The 26531-nt window shown below is 45.1% G+C and overlaps 1 protein-coding gene across 2 annotated transcripts in view; it reads right to left on the reverse strand.

Moving 5' to 3' along the window:
- Positions 1 to 870: 870 nt before the first annotated feature.
- LOC146198377 (unconventional myosin-IXb-like) overlaps positions 871 to 26531 on the reverse strand; it is a 109601-nt gene continuing 83940 nt past the window's right edge. For both annotated transcript variants that reach the window (XM_084593859.1, XM_084593858.1), the window contains 7 exons: positions 23180 to 23308; positions 22988 to 23093; positions 19307 to 19438; positions 15810 to 15933; positions 14662 to 14777; positions 13710 to 13831; positions 871 to 3755 (listed from right to left, as the gene is read on the reverse strand). In XM_084593859.1, the coding sequence (XP_084449985.1) occupies positions 3556 to 3755; positions 13710 to 13831; positions 14662 to 14777; positions 15810 to 15933; positions 19307 to 19438; positions 22988 to 23093; positions 23180 to 23308 (929 nt within the window). In that variant the 3' untranslated portion in view covers positions 871 to 3555. The remainder of the gene's footprint in view (positions 3756 to 13709; positions 13832 to 14661; positions 14778 to 15809; positions 15934 to 19306; positions 19439 to 22987; positions 23094 to 23179; positions 23309 to 26531) is intronic.

Consider the following 26531-nt stretch of genomic DNA (forward strand, 5'->3'; position numbering starts at 1 on the left):
TATTTGTTGATGAGCAAGAAATTTATACTGCGGAACAATCACGATACTTTTTTATGTAAAGTGAGCACTCTAGCAAGCCTGAAAAACTTTTTACCATTTTCTTGACTAGTGACAAAAGTGTATGCAAGAACAGCAGCCCTTATCTTTAAAAATATAAAAGCTCCCCAAAAAGTTAAAAATAGCCGTCTACAGAGCATTCTTTGACAAAGTGTGCATGTTGCAGCAACTGAATATTTTTCGAAAGAAGAGAAGTCAGGTGTCCTTGAGTTAGTATTTAAGCCGCCGCTGAATGGCATTTTTCATTGCTTAGGAAAGCCAACTTTCTACAAGGACAAGTGCTCAAGTTGGGTGCAGCGATCAACGATCGCACCAAATTCGCATCAGCCCTGCAGTGGATTTCCCTAAAGTTTATCATGTGACACGGTACAAATAAGACTAAAGTCTTGTGTCAGCCATGAATATAATATGCAAAGCCTTTTTTTCCATGTTTAATTTCAAGAAATAAGAATAAAAACACTCACAGGAAACATTTCTTGTACAAAAATCTTGAGCGTGATAAATTTACAAAGTTGCAGTTTAATGTACAACACCATGAGTAAGCCAGCAGAATAACTCCAACAATGTGTAATGCAACTGCCTGCCTTGCACCCACTTGGTTTCAAAGCCTTGTTACACATTATGCCAATTGCACAGTCATAAAAGAAAGGAAGGCAAATGTCTTTCCTCCTCTCTGAGTGAACAGAAAGAGAACGAAAGGAAAGACCAGGCAACACAATAGATCAAGGCACTTCGATCTGTACAAGCCACAGCATTCACACACCCAACATTGAACAGACAACACTGGCATAAATAGAGTAGTCATTTCTCCACTTTCCTTTTTTTTTTTTTTGACACTTTTAGTACATTCAGGCTGTGGCACACTTGGGCAGTTTTCCAATTTCAATGGCTGGTCTGTGCTCTGCACAGTAAGGGCAACTGCAGTGCACTCACTACAGCAAGCACCAATCCTGGTATGCACCAGCCATACGTACCATTCGACACCTGCGAGTGTATCAATGCAGTTAAATACTAAAACAAAGGGACACAAGTGGCCACTTCAAAGGCATTGAAAACAAACAATAAAAAAAGATGCCCAGAAAGATGCATGTGCCACCCTGCTTTCACATAATGTGCATTTGTAACTTCAAAACTTTGTCACAGTGCAACACTGGCATTCAACGTCACATTTGGCATCTTTCACAGGGTCTCAACGTGTTGTGATCCGTAACCGTGAAATGTGTGCGAAGTAATGGGCGAAAAGAATAAAATGGTAGGCCACACCAAATGGACTACCCTTGGACGAGCATTTTGGAATGGACGTACATATAAGACAGCACTTAGGTAGAGGGGCTTCAAAAGAAAGCTCGTTTTTTTTAGACGGATAAGAACGGCCCAGTGGGGGGCTGTAAGTATACTGAAGAGAACCAGGCTCAGTTTCTTTTTAAATACGCGATTCAGTTAAGCGTGGAAATGTTGATGTTAAAAAATAGAGCAAACAGGAGGCAGTGATCAATTGTTACAACCTTCCCTGTAGTGCACACATGGTCACAAATAAAAGCCCCTCCACCAGCAGGCATAAAAAAATATACATATGAAGTGGAGAAGTTTAAAAACTTCAAATGATAACAATACACGGACCTTTACAAAACACAGTGTATATGCATAAAAAAATGCAGTGGACCAAATAGAGAACACCAATTCTTGGCAGCTTAGCATTATACTGAAACTGGTTTGTCACGACTGTTTCATGTGGATGTCATTGACTAGATGAAACATTGCATATGGCCGGTTTGATCCATGTGTGATCAGCACAAGAAAGATATTGGTGGCAGTTACAGAACATAATACCTTGTGATGCTAGCCAAAAAAAAAACCAATAATAACGGTCGAGCATTTCACAAGTTTGGAATACAAAACGCGTGCCAATGGTCTGGAAGCTATGGCAATGAAGTGAAAGCAGCAAGTTACTTTAAGGTAACCTTGCCAGCTAGAGTTGTCAGCAAACCATGCCTCTGTACAACACAGTTTACAGGGGAAGACTGTCATCTTAAGCAGCCAGCAGGAGAAGCCAGAAATAGTACACGTAAAACCTACAGTTTTCAAGGTTCAGCTACTCTGCTGCACTAGCTAGGCAGTTCTTTTCGTACATAAAAAGCATCACTAACATATTAGTGAGACAACTTTCTTCCTTTAAGAACAAATGCCTTCCTTTAGGTTCAAGTCCTGTTTGGCCACATATTACAGATCTAAAGCATTCTCTGAAAACTTAACAAGTAGCAGCTGTTTAATGAAAGTTAATGCCAAGCATAGTGTCAAGAGAAGGGTGATGAGATGGGGTACCTTTCCCATGGCAGACTGAGATTTCTCCGATGCATCCTTCATGTACGACGGATGCAAACTTTTTGCAGTGAAGAGTGACCTGCTAAGAGAAGTCGCTCTTCTCAATGCTGCAGCAGAACATTTAGAACAGACAAATGGAACAGCGAAATGAGGACAGCTTGGCCCAATAGGAAGGGCTTGAAAAGGAAGCGGTCAGAAACACAGCTCACAACATCAAAGCTCACAACACTGAAAAGTAAAAGAAGGGAGCATTACAAACAGTCAATTTGATAAATGGTGAGGAAGATGTCACCACAATGTCCAGAAAAGGCATCAGAGAATTCTAAAATGAAACTGTTCTTTCAAAGAATAAAAGCATATACAATAAAACACACACGAGAAGAGACAATATACAGATGGAGACAATCTTCACAGCATATAAGGTGGACACACACACTTTGACAAAATAAGCCATTATAGCAAGCCACTGCCATACACTTCTCAAAAAATTAAGTTGCACACAGCCTCTCATGTTTTATTTTCCTTACTTCTGGTAATCACTCTATGCTCTCACATCTCGAACATCACTGACACAAAGAATTGTTCATACCGGCTGAATATCAGGCCAACAAGGCTTCAAGTCTTTAATAAGCAGGCACACCAGCCCTGCCACAGAACATTAAGTCTGCCTCAACCTGCAGTTGCAGAAATGTTACTGCTCAGGCTGAGAAATCGGTACACATTTTCTGCAATGTTGCTCACCACAAGAAATGCAGAAATCATGCATGTCAAGCACATGCATCAGCCTACCTGTGCAAACCCCATCCGTGCACTGCAAAAATAAAATTCTGGTGTAAACGACTCACTGTGTGTCATAGAGCTACCGGTCATTTTAGTAAGACAGCAGGCAATGATGCCCTGTCATCCCGGAGCTCTCCAATGTCACCCCTCACGACACTCACTAACAACAGATTGCACACAAACCAGTGCTGTTGCAATGTGAAGAACACCCACTCTGAGTGTCCTTTTCTCAACATCTTGAAAACATTTGGCCATTGCAAGCATGCCCATAGGCACGTGGGACCTTGGTCTCTAAGCCACAGATGTGACCAGGGAGAGGACTGCACTTTGCAGCACAACAGCTGTGCAAATAGCGGACAGCTACGGCACAGTCCACCATGGCACATCTGATCATGGTCACACCATGATAGCCTCATCGTCAACTTCTGTGGGTTTATACAGTGAGACAACACTAGTGTCTGAGGCCGAAGCTGAGAGGCCTGGTGCTGTACTGCCTGGGCCAGAGCCACCGGAGAAGCGCGGCGGCTGCAAACGGCGCAGCGGCGTCGAGACGCGTGTCTTGGGGTGGTGCCGCTGGTCAGCTTGAGCCATTGCACCTGCAGAGAATGATGCACACTGACATCTTGTAGAGCAGAAAGCCCACAAAGGGACACAAAACCCTGGAATAACAGCCCTATCTACTAGTACAGCAAGAGACTGGATAAAACATCAAGGCATTATCAGCACATCAACCAATGCCATGAACAGAGCTTTTCTTCCTAGTGCCACTGCAGAATAGAATAATTTTCCTGAACATCTTTCTAACTTGCCACCGAGATGTTTAACTTGTGCCCCCTCCTTAACTCCCAGATAATTCAATGCATTCCCCTCATTAAATTCCACTGCTACATTGTTACCTATTTAGTTTGCACATTGCGATACGTTTTAGTGAGCTGCTTCCACTTCATTCACTCCATTTTGTACCCCTTTCACTAGACTTTGCCGTCTGTTCTGCTGAACACTTACAAATTTGTATGCTCATGACGGCTGCACAAAAAACAATGAAAATGTGACTTCTGAGACTGAGTAATGAGCCATTGTACTTAAAAATAAATTAAGCATGGTGTTAAGTGCGTGGCTGAATTGCCTTGTGTGTCGCGGGCAGAACGAACGGCTGGAAAGACTGCCATGTGTGTCTGTGTGTGTATGTTCGTTTGAGTATGTGTGCATGCAATTGGAGCGACCATAGCTAACTCCTCCTCCTTCTGAATGGTTCCAACTTGGGAGGAGGTCTGCGAGCTGGCGCCGCACCAACGGCCAGCGGAAGAATAATTTCAGCCGTAGAAAAGCGTCGCTCCCGAGGGGACACCCAATCCTCCCCCAACCATCCCCAGCTGTGCCAGCGAGTGGTTTTCGAGGAATTCAACGGGAGCTTGCGACTAAGTGCTACTACGGTGACGCCGAAAGGTGGTGGAAGAGGAGAACATGGAGAGGGAGGACAGAAGCTCCGAGGAGTCCGAGCGACGCGGCAAGGAGAGACAGGTTTCGGGTACCATGGCAAGAGGCTACAACCTCACAGAGAAGTTGTGCGGCAATTTGTATAGCTTTAAATAAATTCTGTATTCTGTAATCAGAGCAGATGGTCCAGGTTAATCGGGAGAGGAAGAAGATTTTAAAGAAAATAAGAAGTAAAAGAAAATAACCTTTCTAAAGTTTAACTGATGGATTCCTTGTGCTGTTTGCATAACACCGAGTTTAGTCTTTAATATGCATTTAGTGAGTAATTTTGGAGAAATATGATGCATCTGTTAGTTGGCTCATTCTGAGGCACTACCTTTCAGAACCACAGTGCTAGTCTTGTAAGTTACAGAAAATAAGTAACCGATTGCAATGAAAATTACTCCATCTGAAATGTAACTGACTAAAGAGGTCAATTACAACCTCTGAAAAGTAACTGTAAAATCATAGAAGTATAATTGATTTTATTTCTTTTTTATTTTTTTTTACAGCTGTGCGAAAAGTAAAGTTTTGGATGTGAAGTGAATTAGAATATTACAAACTGAGGGCAAATCGAACTTATTATTTTTGGAATATTACCAATGTAAAGAAGACAAAGAACGGAAAATGCTGCGGCATCGCCATCACCATCGCTTGGCTCCGGCGCCCATCTCTCGTGCTGAAGCTGTGCCCTGCGGCTGGCAATTCGACCCTGCTCTGCCCGAATTACTGGCAGCGCTAGACGTTCAAACGAACTATTAAATCCACATCGCACTTGGTGGAGGTCAATCTGAGGTTCCCTGTACCCATCTCGCCCTGGAACTTCGCAGCAGAACGTTGACTACACCAATGACGGAGCCGACTTCATTGCACCTACCTCCGCCCGTCACCTGCACAGGTGCGATTCGTCAACGGGACCCCGCTACCTTCAGTGGAAGCAGCGATGACGACGTCGACGATTGGCTGACCACTTACGAACGGGTCAGCCGTCACAATAACTGGGACGACAACCGTAAGCTCACCAATGTCATCTTTTACTTGAGCGACGTCGCTAATCTGTGGTTTAGAAACCACGAGTCGGACTTTACTACCTGGGCGAGTTTCAAGACGAAATTTTCTGATGTCTTTGGCCGCCCCGCCGTCCGAAAACTCCGCGCGGAACAGCGTCTTCGGTCGCGACTGCAGCTGCCCGGTGAAACGTTCACCAGTTACATTGAGGACATTGTTGATATGTGTCGTCGCGTTGACCCGACCATGACCGAGGCCGTTAAGATACGTCATGTCCTCATAGGAATTGATGACGGCGCTTTCAACATGCTCGTCGCCAAAGGCCCCACGACGGTCAAGGAAATCTACGACCTATGTCAAAGCTACGATGAACTCCGCAAGGAGCGTGTTTTGATTCGCCAGCCTCAAGCATCACTTGCTGGACTAGCCGCAGAGAGGGAGTCATCTAGCCTCTCTGAAAACATCAAGGCTTTTGTACGTCAGGAGGTCGCACGACAACTGTCCCTGCAGCCATATGTTAAGGAGTCGTCACCAACTGGCCTTGTTCCGGAGCTTCGCCGTGCAATCCAACAGCATGTATCTGAAGTCCTCCCTAATTCTGTTCCTCAATCACCTCCGGTCGCACCCTCAATGCCGTTCCCCACGCCCACAATTTCATCGTCCGGCGTTGCGCCACTGAGCTATGCTCCAGCATTCGCGCCGGCTCCTCCCCAGGTATTGCGTCGCTCATATGCCGAAGTTACTTCAAGTCCACCTCCTGAGCCAGCATATGCCTATGCTTCGCCCCCTATGCGTTCGGCACCAACAGCGTTTGCTCCCCCCTTGCGTCAGACACCATCTCCATGGCGCACTGCAGACAACAGGCCTATTTGCTACCACTGCGGCATCCCTGGGCACACTACACGCTACTGCCGGCGCCGAATAAATATGGCCTTTGCTGCGCGGCCTGCGCCACCTTATTTGGCCCCCCAATTCCCCGTCCCATCGGGTCCTCCAACAGCATCCCCTGACCCTCCGGACTTCCTGCCTCGTCGTTCGCCATCACCACGTCGCCGCTCCATTTCGCCAATGCGCCGACGACCCGCTACTCAGCCGGAAAACTAACCGCCGCAGTTCGCGAGGCACGAACTGCGTATTCGACAGAATTTCAAAGTCCTCGTCTTAATCCCGCGAATGTTACTGCTGTCATCGTTGAAGGTGTTCATACTCTTGCGCTCGTCGACACCGGTGCCGCTGTATCAGTTATCAGCCAAAAACTCTGCCGCTCCCTCCGAAAAGTGACTACGCCTCTCGAGGGACTATCGCTTCGTACCGCATCCGCTCACAGTATACAGCCGACAGCTATCTGCACTGCTCGCGTCGTCATTGCTGCAGCCTTGTACATCATCGAATTCGTCGTTCTCCCCACATGTTCTCATGACGTCATTCTCGGCTGGGATTTCCTGTCCCAGCATCATGCTATCATTGACTGCGCCAGTCCTCAAGTAGAGCTCATTGAATCGAGTGATGCACCGTCTGATGCCCTGTTCCACGAGCCGTGTCCTCGTTTTGCGACCAAACTCCTCGTAGCTCATGACACAACCATCCCACCCGGAAGCGCTGTTCTGGTTCCCCTCACTGCCTCTTTTACCACCGCCGCGACAGTCCTCTTTGTGCCCTCTAACGTTGTCTGTCGCCGCCGACACTTACCGCTGCCGTTTGCCGTCCTTGACATGAACAACGGCGCTAGCACACTTCTGGTAGCCAATCCTCTTGCGTCTCCCGCTATGTTGATCGAAGGGGAGTGCCTTGGCCGCATCGAGCCCGTGGACCTTCTGTTCGCCTTTGATGATGTGTCATTCCCTGTTTGCCAAGTTGACGCCTTGACCCCAACTCGTGTGGCTTCCGATCCGCTACAGCGGGACCTTTTTGACCATTCTGTGGACAGCGCTCTAGAGCCGCGCCACCGCGAGCAACTTCTTGACCTTCTACACCAATTCCGCTCCTCCTTCGACATCCCGCAATCTTCCTTGGGCCGCACGACGACCATTTCCCACCTCATCGACACTGGCGCTCATCCACCTCTCCATCAGCGGCCGTATCGTGTGTCGCCGACTGAGCGCCGTGTTATTGCCCAACAAGTCGATGACATGCTCCAACGCGGAGTAATTAGAGAATCCTGTAGCCCATGGTCGTCTCCTGTGGTCCTAGTTAAAAAGAAGGATGGCTCCATACGATTTTGTGTTGATTATCGCCGTCTCAACAAAATCACTCGTCGTGATGTGTACCCCCTCCCACGAATCGACGATGCCCTAGACTGCTTGCAAGGCGCAGAATTCTTTTCCTCACTCGATTTACGCTCCGGGTATTGGCAGGTGCCCATGGCAGAGGCGGATCGTCCTAAGACCGCCTTTATTACTCCAGACGGACTATACGAATTTAATGTTATGCCATTCGGACTCTGTAACGCCCCAGCCACATTTGAAAGAATGATGGACACTGTACTGCGCGGCCTGAAATGGAACATCTGTTTATGCTACCTTGATGATATCGTCGTCTTTTCAACCGACTTCCCGACCCACCTGACTCGACTTCGCCAGGTCTTCACCTGCCTAACCCGCGCCGGTCTTCAACTGAACCTCAAAAAGTGCCGCTTTGGTGCCCGCCAGCTCACAATACTCGGACATGTTGTGTGTAAAGATGGAGTTCTGCCTGATCCTGAGAAGCTGCGCGCCGTCGCTGACTTTCCGAAACCGACCACTTTGAAACAACTGCGAAGCTTCGTGGGCCTCTGCTCGTACTTTCGTCGTTTTGTTCGGAATTTCGCAACCATCATAGCCCCCCTTACACAGCTCTTGAAAGGCACCCCTAACCTCTCCTCTTGGTCGCCAGCCTGCGATGATGCATTCGCGACACTGCGCAATGTTCTAACGTCACCGCCAATCCTTCGCCATTACGACCCTACTGCGCCTACAGAACTTCACACCGATGCCAGTGGTGTCGGCCTCGGCGCCGTCCTCGCCCAGCGCAAGCCTGGCTTCTCCGAATACGTTGTCGCCTACGCCAGCCGTGCTCTCACCAAAGCCGAGTCCAACTACTCCGTTACCGAAAAGGAGTGCTTAGCAATCGTGTGGGCTGTAACAAAGTTCCGCCCTTACTTATACGGCCACTCCTTCGAGGTAGTTACAGATCATCACGCTCTCTGCTGGCTCGCGTCTCTCAAGGATCCGTCTGGCCGTCTCGGGCGCTGGGCTCTCAGGCTTCAGGAATACGACATCCGTGTAGTGTACCGCTCTGGCCGCAAGCACTCTGACGCCGACGCTCTTTCTCGGTCACCGGTGTGCTCGCCTAACTCATCGTCCCCTCCTCAAACACTCTTGTCAGCACTCACCATTGAGGATATGCCTTTCGAGCAACGACAAGATCCTTGGGTTTCTAACCTGCTAGATATCCTTGGCACTACTTCCGCGGCTACGCATCCTCGGGCACTCCGCCGACAGGCCTCCCATTTCGCCATTCGGGAAGGCCTTCTCTACCGAAGGAACTACAACTCAGACGGCAGAACGTGGCTTCTTGTCATTCCGCGCCACCTCCGCTCCGAGGTTTGTGCCCACCATCATAGTGACCCGCAAAGCGCTCATGCCGGCGTCCTCAAAACATATGATCGAATTCGTCAAAGGTACTACTGGCGGGGAATGTACAATTTCGTACGTCGCTACATTCGCTCTTGTACCGCCTGTCAACAACGCAAGATTTCTCGCCACCCTACTGGCCCTCTTCAGCCTTTACCGTGTCCAGCTCGCCCGTTTGATCGCGTGGGAATCGACCTCTATGGTCCGCTACCATGCAGTGCCGCTGGTAATCGATGGGTCATCGTCGCCGTCGACCACCTGACCCGTTACGCCGAGACTGCTGCACTTCCCGCGGCGACAGCTCGAGAGGTAGCCCATTTTCTTCTGCACCACTTCATTCTTCGACACGGCGCCCCCCGCGAGCTACTGAGTGATAGAGGTCGTGTCTTTCTTTCCGAAGTAGTCCAAGAGCTCCTGTCGTCTTGTAAATCGATACATCGAGCTACAACTGCGTACCACCCGCAAACAAATGGCCTCACGGAGCGCTTCAACCGTACGCTTGGGGACATGCTCGCAATGTATGTTACATCTGAATCTGGAAGCTCGAACTGGGACCAAGTACTGCCATTCGTAACGTTCGCGTACAACACTGCCACCCAAGCAACAACTGGTTTTTCGCCCTTCTTCCTCTTATACGGCCGTGAACCATCATGTACTCTGGACACAATTTTGCCATACCATCCAGATGCCTCTGAGTACAGTGCTTTGTCAGACATTGTACAGAAGGCCGAGGAATGCCGTCAGCTAGCTCGCACGTTTACCTCCAACACTCAAGGCTATCGCAAAGATCAGCATGATACCGATACTCCTGCTCCCACGTTCCAGGCCGACAGCTTCGTTTGGCTATGCGTTCCTGCCACCAACAAACTAGACACCAAATACCACGGACCTTATCGCGTCTTGGAACGCACATCCCCTGTGAACTACGTCATCGAGCCAGTCACCCCTTCTTCCGACCACCGCCGTCGCGGCCGCGAGATTGTCCACGTTAGCCGCCTCAAGCCATGTTACAACCCTCTGGTCGTCTCTTCTCCCTGAGTCGCCAGGATGGCGACTTCTTCACGTGGGGGAAATGTAAAGAAGACAAAGAACGGAAAATGCTGCGGCATCGCCATCACCATCGCTTGGCTCCGGCGCCCATCTCTCGTGCTGAAGCTGTGCCCTGCGGCTGGCAATTCGACCCTGCTCTGCCCGAATTACTGGCAGCGCTAGACGTTCAAACGAACTATTAAATCCACATCGCACCAAGTTAAGTTACAATTGAAATCTTTTGCAAACCAGGACCAGAATTAACTTTATTAGAGATGTACTAATAGCAAATTTTTAACTATTAGTACATCTCTAGCAGAAGAGAAGAGGGGCTCGTTTTGGCTCGTTTGACCTTCTATCCCGTATGTATCAGGGATCAGCGATGCACTGGCGTGGATGTTCTGCAAGCATGGCATCCATGTTGCACATGTCTTAACAAGCAAGATAAGAAATGAGCTTGTAAACGTGAAAGACAGGCTCCCTTGTGTTAAGTTTCTCGGTGTGGCTTAGAAAATTGCCTGCACTGACTGTTCAGCAGCTTACATAGGCAAAACGAAAGATTTCACCAGACGCCTGAAAGATCATCAGTACGATGTATATAAAGAAAAAGTGACAACGAACGCAATCACGGAGCATGCGCAGGAGACTGGCCACGGAATTAACTGAGATGAAACAAATACATTGACAATTAAAAAAGAATGTATCAGCCCGCCGAAATCTCGAGTCACTAATTATCCAGACTATGCCTAACACAACAAGAATGATGGCACACTGCACCCTATCTACGGAAAATCTCTAAGAATAATACTAACCACTACAAATAAGCCCGGAACGTCCACCTTGTTGTTTATTGTGAACAAGAAAGCCGTAGCTGAAACATCATTTTTGTTTGAACATGGTCAGTGACCAGTGAATTTCATCAAGCCGTGATTCCTGACAGTATGCCGTCGAACCCTCGACTACATGATTCGGGCTATGAGGGACGCCATAGTGGTGGGCTACAGAAATTTCAACCCCTTGGGGTTCTGTAACGGGCACTGACATTACACAGTACACGGGCACCTTGCTTTGCACCCCCATAGAAAAGCATCCGCCACAACCGGGGTTCAATCCCACATCCTTGGGTACAGTAGTCTAGTGCACTAGACAATGAGCCACCGCAATGGGTCTCAACACAGTTTTTCTCATTTTATTTATTCTGGAATAATTATTAACATAAGAATTAGCTTTAACAACTTCTGAAACCAGAAGATGAGTAAATTTTATTTTGAAGTTCTTGGCATGTGTTAAAGTATCGAGAGGCCGTTTGAGCCTAATTAAGTCCAGGTGTCAAATTAGAAGCCAGATACAGCTCCTTCGTTTCCCCAAAAACCAACTTAAATAAAAAATATAAAAGTATTTGCAGAGCGAAAAGGGAGTAGTATTAAAGGTGCTTCGAGTCTACCCTTACAGCGAAGCTTGAGCACACCTCAATTTTTTCAAAGCACATTTAAGTGGTGAAACTACTGCATAAATGACATCAAATGCGTAGAGCGTGGCAAGCTGTGATGCCATTTTAGAGGACGAGGCGTTCCTGCAGAGCGATACTTCTCAAGACTGGGAGCGCCATAGCAGAGAGCTGTGACTTGCTCATGAACATGATCATGTGTGACGCTTCTCTGTAAATGGACCGTTATCACTCTGTCACAAAGATAACTACTAGGCTAGCATCAGTGCTTACTGCCAAGTTGAGGCACTTAAAACTGCTCCACTGGGTACTTGTATTTGTTGTATTTGGCAAAAAAGGAAAAAAAAAACTAAAAAATTAAAAAATAAAGAACCGATTGCCAGTAGTCGATTACAAGCAAAATAAATTCAGTTTGAGAAATGCAATACATAACAAAATGACCGAAAAATGTAACTCCTTACAACTAATCAATTACTTGTGACACATTATGTACAACTCCACATGGTACAAAGTTAAAAGTGCAGCCACAAGGCTGCTCAGACTGGCTATAGCACTGTTACAGCTCTTATTGTAGTACTAATGCCAATACAAGAGTGCCGTTTCTACTTGATGCAGTAGTTACTAAACATACACAGCTTGGAATAGATCTTTGAAATTTAGGAATGAGATGTAGCTGTCGGGAATAAGGGATCCAACCGGAACCATGCTGTACGGAACCATAGCCTTCAAGTGGAAAAAGGTGAAAAATATTGCAGGTTGTAAACGGCTGAGTTTACTATTAAGCAGCTATGAGGGATGCCGTAGTGCCAAGTTCCGAACTAATTTAGACCAACTGGTGTTCTTGGGACAGAAAATGCTGTAAGAGACAGCAATAACTCATTTATGGACTAGACAAAGATGACTGCTTCTCTGTAGCTGGTCCGTCGTCACTCTGTCACGAAGGAAACATCTACACTAGCACCAGAGCTCGCTGCCAAGTTTCAGGAATTGAAAATAAACCGTTTTGTACTTGTTTTTGTAAAAAAAAATTAATTGATTACCAGTAATCGATTACAGGCAAACATAATTCAGTTACCGCACAACTCCATCCAGTAACTGTTCTCAATAAAAGTTGATTTTTCCGCTCACATGTGGGAGGTGCAGGGCACGGACCCCAGTGCAGCCGGGTATATTTACAGGTAATACAATGAGCACAAGCTTACCGCTGCTCTGGTGCTTGGCTTATCTGAGATGAAATGTAAGACAAATGCAACTCTGGTGACACCTTTAGAAGAAAAAAACACCGTGTAACATGTGCTCTTGGACTAAACCTACCTTTGCACCATAAAAGCAGCACATCATCGTAATCATTATTATCAAAAATAGATTCTCTGCCTCTTTTTGGCTATGATGGCAATTGTCCAGCAGCAGATTTATTTTCACGGAGAAAATTGGGTTCAATAATCTTCCTGCCAATCAATTTAAGGTCCTGATGTACTTGCTGAAAAGGATGGGCTGCCGCTATGCATTCTGAAGAGAAGCTTCTAGCTTATGAAAAACCCCACTTCAGTGAGAACTGCCTATCTCTGATTAGAACGCAGTATTACACTATACAGCCCAACTTCTATTTGCCCTTTTCATGTGCACTGACATCGTACAGCACATGGCTGTTTTTGTATTTCGCCTCATTGACAAACAGCAGCCACTTCCTAGGAGGATTGAACCCATAACCTTGGTATCAATAGCCAAACACAAAAGCCTTTGTGCCACTGTGGCAGGGGAAAACAGTGATAAGGGCAGGTACAGGGGCAGACTCAGATTATTACTCTACACCAGAAAGAAAAAATAGGAAATGAATGGCAGGGCGATTGAAATCACTTGGAGAAATTTTCTTTTTCTCTCTTATATGATGCATAGGTAGTGAAGTAATTATCCAGCCAACACAACACTTAAATAAAACAGTGAAAACGTCCATAGGTATTCCAAAAACTCGCACGTACTGGCATCATCAAAAGGTCGCACATCATCCAGGCTTCCCGCGGCACTATCCATGTCTGTGCTGAGCAGATCATCATCAGATCCGCTGAGGGCCAATGTTGGAAGCACTGTAGTCAGCAGTGCCCTGGGTAAAGTCCAAACATGACAATTTGTGAGGTGTCCCGATTCTGGCTGCTAAGGGTAGAAGATCAAACAGTTTGTAGTAATAAAACACAGGGGCAGGTGCACAATGCTAAGTGGAAGTGAAAATCCCCATGCTGCACTTGGGTAAGACTATTCTCTATATTGCTTTTATGGTAATACCACGGAGCAGTCCCAGAAACTTTATCTGTACTGAGTGCCACTGAATATACAGGTGCCACCAAAATTACAAAGCATGCTTCAGTATTTGAAATTCTCTCATGCATTCACAGAAAGGATTCAAGAGTTTCTTGGGTTCGTGCGAAAGTGCACCAGCACCATGTACAAAGACAGTACGTATAAAAAGTCCTTCCTAATTTTCCCGAGGTAAGGCTTGACAGGTCTGATAGTGCCTATAAATGTGCTCTATATAATATTATGGCCAGGACTGCAGACTGCAAGTCCTCATGGCAAAAAATCTATTAAGCCACAAACAAAGCTCGCTAAAAATCTTAAGTGTTTCACTCTGTAGAGATGATACCATACAGCATATCAGCAATACTAATAACCACATCTTTACAGTGCCACTCAATGCATAGTCAACTTTTTGTTGCTCAACCCCTCAAAATATATTTAGTAATCCCCAGGCAAGCACTGAAAGATTGATTTAATGAGTGTGTGTCGAGCAAATACCGAAACCAATTTCCAGTTCTTGTCAAGTAGTTGGCTCCTTGCTTTGTTCTGTTCTAGCTCCCAACCACAATGCAAGAGAAATAAGAACTTCTTGAAGGCAACAAAGTTTGTCACAGAATGGACTGAGAATAAATCATGTACTTCTCCTTCTCCAGGCTCTCAATCTGCTGTGTGAGTAGAGCCTCTTCTTCCTCCTCATCTCGGCTGCTGATTGGTGGAGGCAGCTGGCTGCCATTTGGTTCCACTGCTAGGGACAGCTGTAAAGCACACCACACACAGAGCAGTGTATGAGTTAAGCCAGTACACCACACCGCAGGAGTTACTGACAGTGAGCGGTAATTTCACTAATGTTTGCTTTCCAAGTATTGAAGATAAGAAAGGAGAACGCAGTGAGCTATGTTCAAAATGAGTGCATGAGGGGAAAACAGCTCCATGCATCTTTGCCACTTCAACAGTCCCACAACCTGAATTACTTAAGGAACCCTCACAAGCATTATTACTATGTGGCGTCAGTGCAGCTAGGACCATCCACCCACAGTAAACATCAAATAACAGCTGTTCTGATCATAGCTTGCTGATCACGAATGCAAGCCACTGAATGCTATCACAAATGAAAGCCCATAGCCTGCATGGCTGCTCTGTTTCCCTGCCACAAGTCGCTCCATTATAAAGGACTAATGCTCAAGCTACCACTTTTCAGTTTGTGTTTGCTGGGTACCAGGCCATTTTATGTGAGAGACAGCTAACCTGCACTACTGCTGCCTGCTATATTCAGGGGGATAGTCCCACATGAATTCCTTTTAGGCTGACTGTTTTCAGCAAGCATACACTGCCTGGTGGACATGCAAATGCCTTAGCTTCAAGCCTAGCTGACAAGAAATGAAAGTAGACTGCTCTTTGATCTGAGCACCTCAACTCGCTCACAACCCTGTGTAGAGAATCAAGACATACATTCATATGCTTCACAAATAAAGGATTAGGAACACATTCACAAGGTCCCAATAGGCATTGCACTGTGTTACAAAAGACAATTGAGATCATCATCTGATAAAAAAAAAAGACTAGCACAAAATAGCATTCTCAATCCTGCAATATGCATGTTCTTCATGCACTGGATACACCATCTCACAATATGGAATCTGTTTTTCTTGTTTGACATGGTACCACTTATGAAAACTCAGTCCATAGAAGTTGACTGCAACATTAGATCAAGCAGTTTTCTTTCCATAAAAGGAGCAAAACATGCCCAAACGAGCATTGCAAGCCGTCAAGGAAGACAGAGCGCTCACCCGCGAAGAACGCAGTGAGCTCAGACGTGTGGCAACTGTGCTGACAGCAGAGTCAAGTGTGTCGATGTCTGCTAGAGTTGTCTGTACTTTTTTCAGCTGTTCCTGGATGATGCACCGGACACAGCTGAAGTAAAGAAATTAGAAACATTCTAAGGCCTCATGTTTTGCCAAGGAGACCGAAGGCTAATCTAATGCAGTCAACAAAAACAAGAACAAGGGACATACAAAGGTCAGCTCATATGGAGCTACACATTAGTTAGACTAAGTTTTCCTCTCCTATAAAGAATATCATGACCCTGATGGAAAGGAACAAGGATTTAGAGGTACTTTTCTTTCCTTTACTGCTCTCACCAAGACTTCAGCACTTGCCAACAACGTACCAACTAGCTCAACTTTCCGTATTACTGCGATATACGTACATAACAGAATCCTGCAAAACATTAAAACATTAAGCCTTCCCCACAAACTGGCTTATGAACCCCGCTATAGTAAACTTGAATATAGTTAAGAATCGCGAGGCAAAGATTTGTTGTATTTGAAAATAGAAAAATAACGAAGTGTTCGTTTAAGTGGCTTTACCACCAGTCTTAGCAGCATTCAGGGGAAGCCTACTTTACGGAGGCCTTACAACAGTGAGAAAAAGCACGCAGCGCGTAGGAAAAAAAAAAGTAAAGCTGTGTACAAGCATGGAAAGGAGGCGGCGTGGTTCATTCAGAAAATAAAGGAGAGTAAAAGTGCAGCAAGAAATAGGGATGGGGAAGAACCAGGCGAACATTCACCGCATTGTGCAGCACGAAGCCTGAGGCAGCGGAGGCAAAAAGTGGAGGTGCAGCGAGTGCGGTCTTACAGCACTTGACTGCCACACTCATTTCTCATTTGCTTTTAAAAGATAGAAACAGCAAGTGACACCATGTTCATGCAAGGCTTTGGTGTTCACATGAAATCGAATTTGGCTGCATTCGCAACCATGTTGTCCGCATGCTTAAAAGTACTTCCACAAGATGTAAAAATATTTTTATAACAAAAAAATTGCACGAAGGGATGGTAAAAGTGAGACGCAATTTTTTTTTTTTTTTTTTTTTTTACATTAAGCAACAAGACGTGTTCAGAAGTGCCTATTTAACTACCAGAAAGCATCTTCAGAACTATGTCATCGCCAACAACTGATATAGTAAAGACCCTGATATAGTAAATATTTTTGCTGGTCCCAGCGACTTTTTAAAGGGATTCTACTGTAGTTGCTAAATGCTAAAAGCAGGCACTTGGAAGCCCGACTGACACGTTTCACACATCAGATCAAATTAAAACAGCCCTACAGCATACAACCTTCAGAAATACAGCAAAATTTCATTAATTAGACCCCCATTATTTCAAAAATTAGGGCAATTTTAACTAAGAGTGCAATCCTGACTGACGCCCATGTAAGTCTACAGCGTTACTCGTTAATTCGCATAATGGCAGGTTTTCACTGGTTAGTTCAGACGGGAGGCCACTTCAAGCTATCGCCCATGAAGCCAGCAACCATCTAAATACCAAACCATGAACTTGAGTTGCATGGGACAGTGATGCCCACATACAGCTCAGGCTTCTGCCCTATGGTAAATGCGATGATGACCGGAAGTCCCCCATAGCAAAAATATAGCCCAGCAACATAAATTAAGCTTCATTGCTCTTGAATTCATATCATACCTGCCATATCGCCACTGCCATTGGGCGTGCGCATTGACCAGTCGCACAGTTTTGGACACTGTTTTGGGCGTCCGTGGGGCTTTAAGTTTTATTTTGCGATGGTGCCAGTTTTAGTTTGCGATGGCTTCATGCAGTTGTAATGCCCACGCATATTTCTCTTTTTTTGCGTCATTGATAAAACTATTAAAAATAATCACTATCTCTTAATTTTCATCTGAAATGAAACAACCATGTTCCAGACGTTTGCTACGAAACATTAATGTTATTCAAATGGTTTTTGGCAGCTTTTAGGGCTATTCGATAATTCAAATTTTCTGATAATTCAAATATTTTCCTTGCTCCCTTGAAGGCCCAATTAATGGAATTTTACTGTATATGCTCTAGTATGCCTCTTACACATGCCACAATTGCTCTATGTGAAGGAAAGATAATTTATTCGCTGCTCTCCTGTTGGCAATGTGACTGACCTCCAAGGCCAAGCATATTGTAGGCACTAGAAAATGCGCATGAACAATTGGTATATTGTCAGTCTTCTCTGCAGTACAAACATTTTTAATCTAGCTTTATTACTGAAGGTCAGTTCAGTTCAGTCGTTCAGTCGTGTCCGACTCTTCGTAACCCTATGGACCATGTCACGCCACGCTTTCCGGTCTCTCACTATCTTCCTAATATCACATAACTTCATCTGCAGCGCCTCGAGGATGCCATCTAACCATCGCGTTCGCTGCCTACCCCTTCTCCGGCAACCCTCAACCTTTCCCAACATCAAATCTTTCTCCAGCGACTCCTCTCTTCTCATCAGATGACCAAAGTAGCTGAGCTTTAACTTTATAATTTGACCCTCCAATGAGCAGTCAGGGTTTATGGTCGACAATATCGACTGATTTGATCTTCTGGCAGTCCAAGAAGCTCTCAAGAGTCTCTGCCAGCACCACAATTCAAACGCATCAATTCTTCGACGGTCAGCCTTCTTCACAGTCCAACTCTCGCATCCATACATCACAACTGGAAAGACCATAGCACGAGTTATACGGATCTTGGTTGGCAGACTAATGTCTCTGCTCTTTACTAGGCGGTCAAGGCTAACCATGGCTCTCTTTCCCAGAAGCAGGCGTCTCCTAATTTCATAGCTGCAGTCTCCTTCCGGGGTAATCTTGGAGCCCAAGAAGAGAAAATCTGTCACAGCTTCCACTTCTTGTCCCTTGATGCTCCAGGTCTTGATAGGGCAAGACGTCATGATCTTTGTCTTTTTAATGTTCAGTTTAAGCCTAAACTTCTCACTCTCTTCTTGTACACGCATCAGCAATCAAATATGATGCTCTCCCTCAATTCATCACTGTCGGCGAGCAAGATACAAAATAAACAGGTAGTAAAAGCGCCTTCCCGCACTCCCATGCCACCTGCATCACTTGGGAGCACCCAATGAGAAGGCGCACCCAGAAAGCACAGTTGACATCAATGGGAAAGGGGTTGGGTATTGGTTGCGAGCAGACACCAGGTGCACTTTTTATATATTATTTGTAAATTATAGTGCTCATGCAGGGCTTTCAAATTTGACTCAAATACTCACAAAGACCTGACCTATCTACGGATTTATTGCATTAAAATATTGCCACAAATATTGTTTCAGCATCACTTGAACAAGCCAAAGCAAGTGAAGGTTATAAAAGACTTTCAATTCAGGCTTCCATGACTAAACATAAACGTGCCACAAGGAATCTTGTAATGTGCCGCAAAATCTAGGCCAGCATAACAGTGCAGCCCAAAATGGCAGCCAAAAACCACCATGGCAACAAGCAGTCACTCACATTGTCTGCTTATTGACGCAGTCGAGTGTGTCCTGTGCCTGCAGCCGCTTGTTGGTGCGCAGGATGCAGGGTGCAAAGACAATGGCCAGAGATTCGGGAGACATGCGGTTGAACTCCTGATGCTGGGCCACCCTGCAGCATGCACAGCAGTCCCAGAAAAAAGAAAATAAATTGGTTGTAAATGTGGGCATCAACATCCCAACAACACACGTGCATTGTGAGAAACACCACAGTGGACGACTCCAGACTAACACTGAGCACTAGCATCTTTTTTTTTTTGGTTTGGTTTGGGTTGTGGGGTTTAACGTCCCAAAGCGACTCAGGCTATGAGAGACACCGTAGTGGAGGACTCCGGAAATTTCAACCACATAGGGTTCTTTAACGTGCACTGACATCGCACAGCATGCATTTTATTCTGCATGCATTTTTGCTATGTGGAAAATGGCACCCTTACATTTTACCCCCATCAAACTGTGGCTGTTGCAGCTGGGTCTAAATCCTGCAACATTGAGCGACAGCGGCCAAGCACCAAAAGCAGAGCCACTTCAGCAGCTCAAGAAGCCATAATGCGATCATTTCGGTATACAGGTGCACTAGCAATGCAATGGTTTGGGCATAGCCATCTAGTCACAGTTAACATTCATAGTGCACCTAATATAAAAGGGCGTATAGTAGAGAAGATAACAGTACACGAGTGCTCCTTTGGTTTGGTTTGGTTTTGGCTCTAGTGTTTAACATCCCAAAGCAACTCAGGCTATGAGAGATGCTGGAGTGGAGGACTTCCGAAACTTTGACCACCTGGGATCTGGGGTTCTTTAATGTGCACTGACATTCCACAGCACACGGGTGCCTTGCTTTTCGCCTCCAGATTCAATCCCACGTCATAGCTGCTGTGGTGGGGCTCAAGCACTCGTGTACCACTGTTCTCTCCATCATGCCTGTGTATTTGTTGCGTCACAAAAGTTAACAGTGCTTCACTGGACGGTCAAGGAGGGTGATGTAAGGTCCCATCTCACAAGCAAAGTGAAAAGCTGCTGCACGCACACTTAACATGGAAACAAGCAAGGAAACAAATGCAGAAGGCTGCTCTAACAAGTGCCCCAAAAAGAAAAGAAAGAAAACAAGAGCAAACAAACACAGTAGCACAATATAGTACAATGCAGCAATGGCAAAGCACACCAACTGCATAATGATGTGGGCAACTACTGTAAAATGCACCCTCAAACAGCCTGCATCCTCTACAGTCACAGCCATACAAGTGAAGCTGCTGCGAGCAGAAACAACACTGGAGTAAAATAGTTGACATGCAACAAAGTGGAAGCAGCACTGTGATGCACTGACACAGTGTTCACCGTTCACACCAGTAAGCACAAAAATGCAAAATGCCCAGAACAAAAGAAAGCGCCGGACCAGAATTCCATAAATTGACCGTCACCAGTTCACCTAAGCTGGCAGCAAAACATCCAAGGTCTCCAAACACCAGTATAGCTAGCACTTGTAACACAATTTAGAGCTCATCACCTCAAAGAAGCAACAGAGGCAATCCTGCATGGTAATGCGCTGACTGCCACCAAATGCAGCTGCACTCTCATGGGTCAGAAAACGAACTGTAGTACCACGTGGCAATGTCAGTGTGGCTACTCACGACGCAGCGAACAACTTGCTGTGAGCCTCACCACCCCGTTTTAGATCACCATATGCACACATCCTTAAGCGGCCTGGTTTATGAGGAGAGGGTCAAGAGGTAAAGTTGCGGCCTGCGTGCGCTACTGCGGTTGTTTTGCAGCGACCACGTTGATTGTTCTTAACCTTCATCAGAGCTTAAAAGCTAGCATCTTAGACCACAGTGTACAAGAAAAAAAACTGCGTACTGTAAAGCTCACGTGCTGGGGGCACATAGCAGCATGGTTTTGTTCTCGCGTCTTCGCAGTTTGCAACGGCGTTTGCGTGGTTGAGACTCATCACGGGGGTTTGCAATCCAGTGATATTGATACCTGAGGGCGAAGCGGGCTACATGTATTAGGGAAAGCTCTATTTCAGGCAGCATTCCACAACCGACGCTAGTGTTGGCCCAGCCAGTGTTGATGCCCAGGTTGCTACTCTTCTATTTATTTAATTAAAGGACCATCTCATTGCATTTTGCCAGGGCCCTGCATCACCACTAATTGACCGCTCACCTTTCCTCCAGGAAAGAAGTATCCACTTTACAATACTTCATGACAGCATCCAGTAAGCTCTCTTTTCCATATAAGCATTAACTCAAACTGTGGTAACTAAGACTTTTTTTTCACTGACAGCAATCGTTATGAAATAACTGTAAATCAGGTATTACTACATGATTCCTGCTTTCTTCTTTAGGTGGGTACGCAGCTGTAAAATCAAGAAAAATTGCAAAAAGTTTCATCTTCACAAAATATTTGCGTTCACTTGTAGCCCAGTATTCTGTGCTGTCTCAAAGTTTCGGTGCTGAAATCCACTAGGAAGCACACTAAGAAGCATTGGCTCTGCATATAAGAAAAACGCTTCAACCATGGCAGTTTTTCTCAGCCCCCGTTTTCTAACCATATAAGTAATCACCTTGTGAAGCAGATTTCTTCACGACAAAAGAGTGTTTTATCTATTTTGGCCCCATTTTGTTGCTCTCCTGGAGCCATACTGCAGATCAAGAGATTTTTTGTTTCTAAAATGCACAAGTCTAATTTCTTTCATGAAATTTTCTTCTAAATCGAGGCATGTATGAGGCAACCGAATCGCGAAAAAATGTTGAACAAGCTCATCTGTTAACTCTGGCCCACTTGTTAAATCGACAGTCTTTTCACAAGAACTAAAGAAATATATCATAAAAAGAAAGGTTCCTGAAATATATAACTAAAATTTTGCAAGACCAGTTATAATACTAATACGCTCAAAACTTTCTGTGCAAGTCGAACAACAAATAAAAGCATTTTTTTTTTATGAGAGCCACATCCCCCTTTAACGGCTTTACAGGTATAACAAGCTGCTGTGATGATGGGTGAAAACAATTTTTTTTTTCTATCTCTTTTCCTTTTTGTAGATGTGCTCTGTAGAAAAATATTTCTCTCTATTCTCAACTGCCTGTGCTAATTTTGGGAATTATTCCAATATATCGTATTTGCAACAACTTTCATTATTCATAACTTTGCATCCGAAAACTTATTTGCATACTAGTACTAAGAAATGTGCTTTTTTCTGAACATGGTTTTCAGATTCCTGCTGCAAACCAGCCTGGCAGTATTCGAAAAATATTTAGGATATTCTAGTCAGTTCACACCCAAATTTTTCTATTCGCACAGCTCTACAAGACACAACATGCTACACCTTGAGTAACACATCCTAAGATTATACTATTATCAACAGGCAGACCTCTTTCCTCTAGTATTTGTCTTCGCCTTATTTCAGCTAGGAAAATGGCTGGTATTTACAACCACTTGTGCATTTGAAATTAAAGCAGAATGCCATTGTAGGGATATATAATACATAAATCTACAGAATGGCTGCTAAACTTGAGTAACGCTGCAGGATAACCGTACTTAAGATTATTGCAAAAATGTACACAGCACAGCAACAGTACCCACCCACATGCGGGGATTAGCATTTGCTGCTTTGGAGTAACCAGAGAATGTTACTAATGATGTTACCACAAAGAATGTACAACAGTACCTTGCAAGATGGAACGCCAATCTCTCAAAGAGGTCATAATGGGCCGATGGGAGCTTCTTGGTCTCCATAAAAATAGCTTGCACTCTTTCATCAGGGTCTTGAAAATCTTTACAAAGAGAAATAAAGAATAATAATGCACATTTTTGAGTTTGGTGGCACAGATTCAGCTGTTATGAAGCCAGCAATACTTACTTGTGGCCAAAAGAAAACTCTCGTACAGCTCAAAAGTCATGAGCGGCTCAGGCATATCCCGAAAAAAAGCCTTAAGGGTTGCTGTCAGTACATGTATAGGGTAACTGTCCAAGTCCACTCCTTCAGGGTCTACACAAAAAGAAAAGCAATGAAATATAAGCAATGTTATTTTCACTGCCAAACAAAAATAAGCAAGTCTACAGCAGGGTGCATTGAGTACTGGTATGCATTGGATAAGGGTAGACAACTGACCAAAACATGCCATAAGGCTATGATGAAACTGAAAGAATCTGGTTTCATGTTGAACAAGTCAAGCACTGTAATATCAATATTAAACAAGGATTTATATAATCTTATTTGGCACTGAAAACTGCACAAAAATGTTGAAGCAACATTTTGTATCAAAACAAGCAACATTTTGTATCAAAACAATGTCATCATTGTTTCATCCCACCATGCAACCACATCTTGATAAAATATTACCGTATAAACGCGTGTAAGGGCCACACCCATGTATGGGCCGCACCCCTTATTTCTTGAAGCAAACATTAAAAAAAAAAATGTCTGTGTAAGGCCCGCACCCAAACTTTCCATGACCCACGCAGGAACAGCCTTCAAAGTGCACGTGCACAGAAGCTTCCAGATGCCACCCACGGATGGTGCCCAAAGTCGCGGGTCACCATCAGTATTGCCAGCCCCTGCCACACCCGGCTGTGTTTTGCGACTTGCGCGGTCAACTTGATGGATAGGGTTAAAGAACTCCTGCGCAGTGTCCACATCGACATGGCTCATTCTGGGCAACCTCAACGGCATACTGCAACCCCTGGATGTCAGCATCAAACGGCCTTTTAAGGTTGAATTTGTAAGACATTACTCGGAATGAATGGCAAACGGCAATCACGACTAGACGCCGATTGGTGGCTCAAGAGTGCACCGCTCGAGACTGTGCTTGGCTGGATTTTGCACGCATGGAGCTCCATGTCTACGGACATTGTATCCCACTGTTTCAAGGTGACGAGTACTTCAAAGCGTTTAGACGAGATTGATGACAAGACTTGTGGGGTGAACGTGCACCAGAGCACTGCACCAGCTCGGAGTCTGAAGACTCTGCGAGTGATGATTGAATGGTAAATAAATGCCGCACATTCACTGACTGGTCTGTTTCTAAATTTAAAAAAAAAAAAAAAAAAGCTTTTAGTATGCTGCGTGTATGGGCCGCACCCCAAAAATTGGCCCTCGAATCTGGAAAAAAAGAGCGCGGAACTTACACGAGTTTATACGGTGTGTGTTAAGTGCACAGAATTTTTTTTTTCTTTTCCAGAAGTGACTGTTATATCCATATTCTGATGTAGCTTGCACTTTCTCCAGTGCCTTTCAATACAAAGCAATGCTCCATGTGCTTCTTCGATGCAGTGCTTCGGCCTTTGGTTACTAGATGGCATCACAGCATTTTGCAGCTGTAACCACAGTCCAGTAAAACTGAACTAAAACACAACATACTTCACTGCGCCCTAACAGCCTTGGGTATAAAAACTCAAATTGACGGTACAAATACACTAATAAAATTGTCCAATCACTGGCTGATGGCTAGGAATTTATTAGCTTTTAGTCCAGTGCACTTTTGCATGCAATGGCTATTGTGCTCCCTGATCACGGTTTCCAGCATCAGAATATATAAAAATTGATGAATCCACTGACCAAAAAATGCCCCATAAAGATCTTCCACCGCTTTTAAAGCAAAGCTGTGGTGAAATCGGGACACCTTGGACACTTTAAAATTGAAAAAATTGGACCCTTAAAATTCAGTTGTGGGTCCTTCTAATCTACTCAACAAGATGTTGCCAACAATACTTTTATTGAACACAGAATGCTTTGGCCTTGGTACCGCAGTACTTTTTATTAGTGGAGTATATTAGTGCTAACTCCTAACCTATAGAGAAATTCACACTGGTTTCTTCATTTGCAGGAAAATGCGGCTCTATGTGCACCCAACGTCCGCCAGCAAAGCTGCCATGCCTAAGAGTGTGAGCCACACGGCAGCACACCTATCCCACGGTCTCTTATCACAGAGCCTAGGCGGGAGTGGCGAACGGGCGAGCACATTACAGGTGCACCACAGTGTGATGTGTGCTCACAGGCGTGGATAGCACTGCCCACGGCCACTCGATTTTGCTTTTGCCCAAAAGAGGTCACAAAATTCATTACACTGAAGTGGCGAAAAGAATGTATTTTCGAAATTCAAAAAAAAAGAATGACATGGGCATTAGTTACGTTGAACTACAAGCCTCTAAAATATTATGAGCCGAAGAATAATGGTTAAAAAGTTAACCACTCAATATTAGTTAAACAACTTGCTAGTTAGCATGTCGTGGCTGTATTGTGATGCATTTTACCGCTAAATATGCAATGCTGAACAAAGTGGTTTTCTAACTTAGAAACCCTATTTTTAAAAACTGAGGAAAGTCTTTGGCAAAACACCCTGTATAGACAGATTACCAACCATACAGATGTGCACTGTTTACAGGATGATCTGATCAAGCTTAAAGGGCCACTGTTGTCCAGGGCATGACTTTTTAAGCAAAGGAGCCCAATGCTTCGATCAGGTACCGGAGATAGTCTGTGCAAAATGCTACAGCGACACGCGCGCCGCAGAGCAGCAAAAATACAAATCAAAGCTCTCTCATCCTCTTTTGGGAAACCAGCTTTCCCGTTCTCTATGCTGGCCCGTCGGGCTGCGTAACTGACATCGGAATAGCATGACATCCATTGGTCCGTCTAGTTGACTGACGGGTGAAGGATGGGCGTACACGACTAACTGTGTGCGCCGCTCGCTTTTCCCTCACCACGGCCAAACTGAATGCAATGAATGCAGCGGCGCGCACTCCCTCAGGCGTTTCGTTTTTGCGCACGCAGAGTACCTCGCCCCACCTCCCGGCAAACGCGAAGAAGGAAGGGGAATTTGTCTTGTGGAGGATAGATGACCAGGCAGGAGAGTGAGCAACCTTTGAGAGGAAACGGGAGGAGAGAAACACGACAGAATCGGGTGATTGCAGTGGCTGTAACTGTGTTATCAATTACTCTTTTCAGAAACATTTTGCGGCTTTGCGTTCTGGGGGCGAAGCCTCACAGTCACTGGGGAAGAAATAATTTTCGACCGGAGGGTGGACAAAGGGCCTTTAATAATCGGTGCAGAGTGTGGCAAATAAAGAATAATGTGTCTAAAATTAATGCCATCATGTTTATCTCGGTTGGACCAATGCCCTATAATTATGCATTAAATAATGTTGAGGTGAATGCAGTATAATATTAGGAATTTGTTTATTACCCAACCTGTCATGGAACCTCCACACAT

The sequence above is a fragment of the Amblyomma maculatum genome, chromosome 2 (genome assembly GCF_055883805.1).
Source record: "Amblyomma maculatum isolate TAMU_Amacu chromosome 2, ASM5588380v1, whole genome shotgun sequence".
Classification (NCBI taxonomy): domain Eukaryota; kingdom Metazoa; phylum Arthropoda; class Arachnida; order Ixodida; family Ixodidae; genus Amblyomma; species Amblyomma maculatum.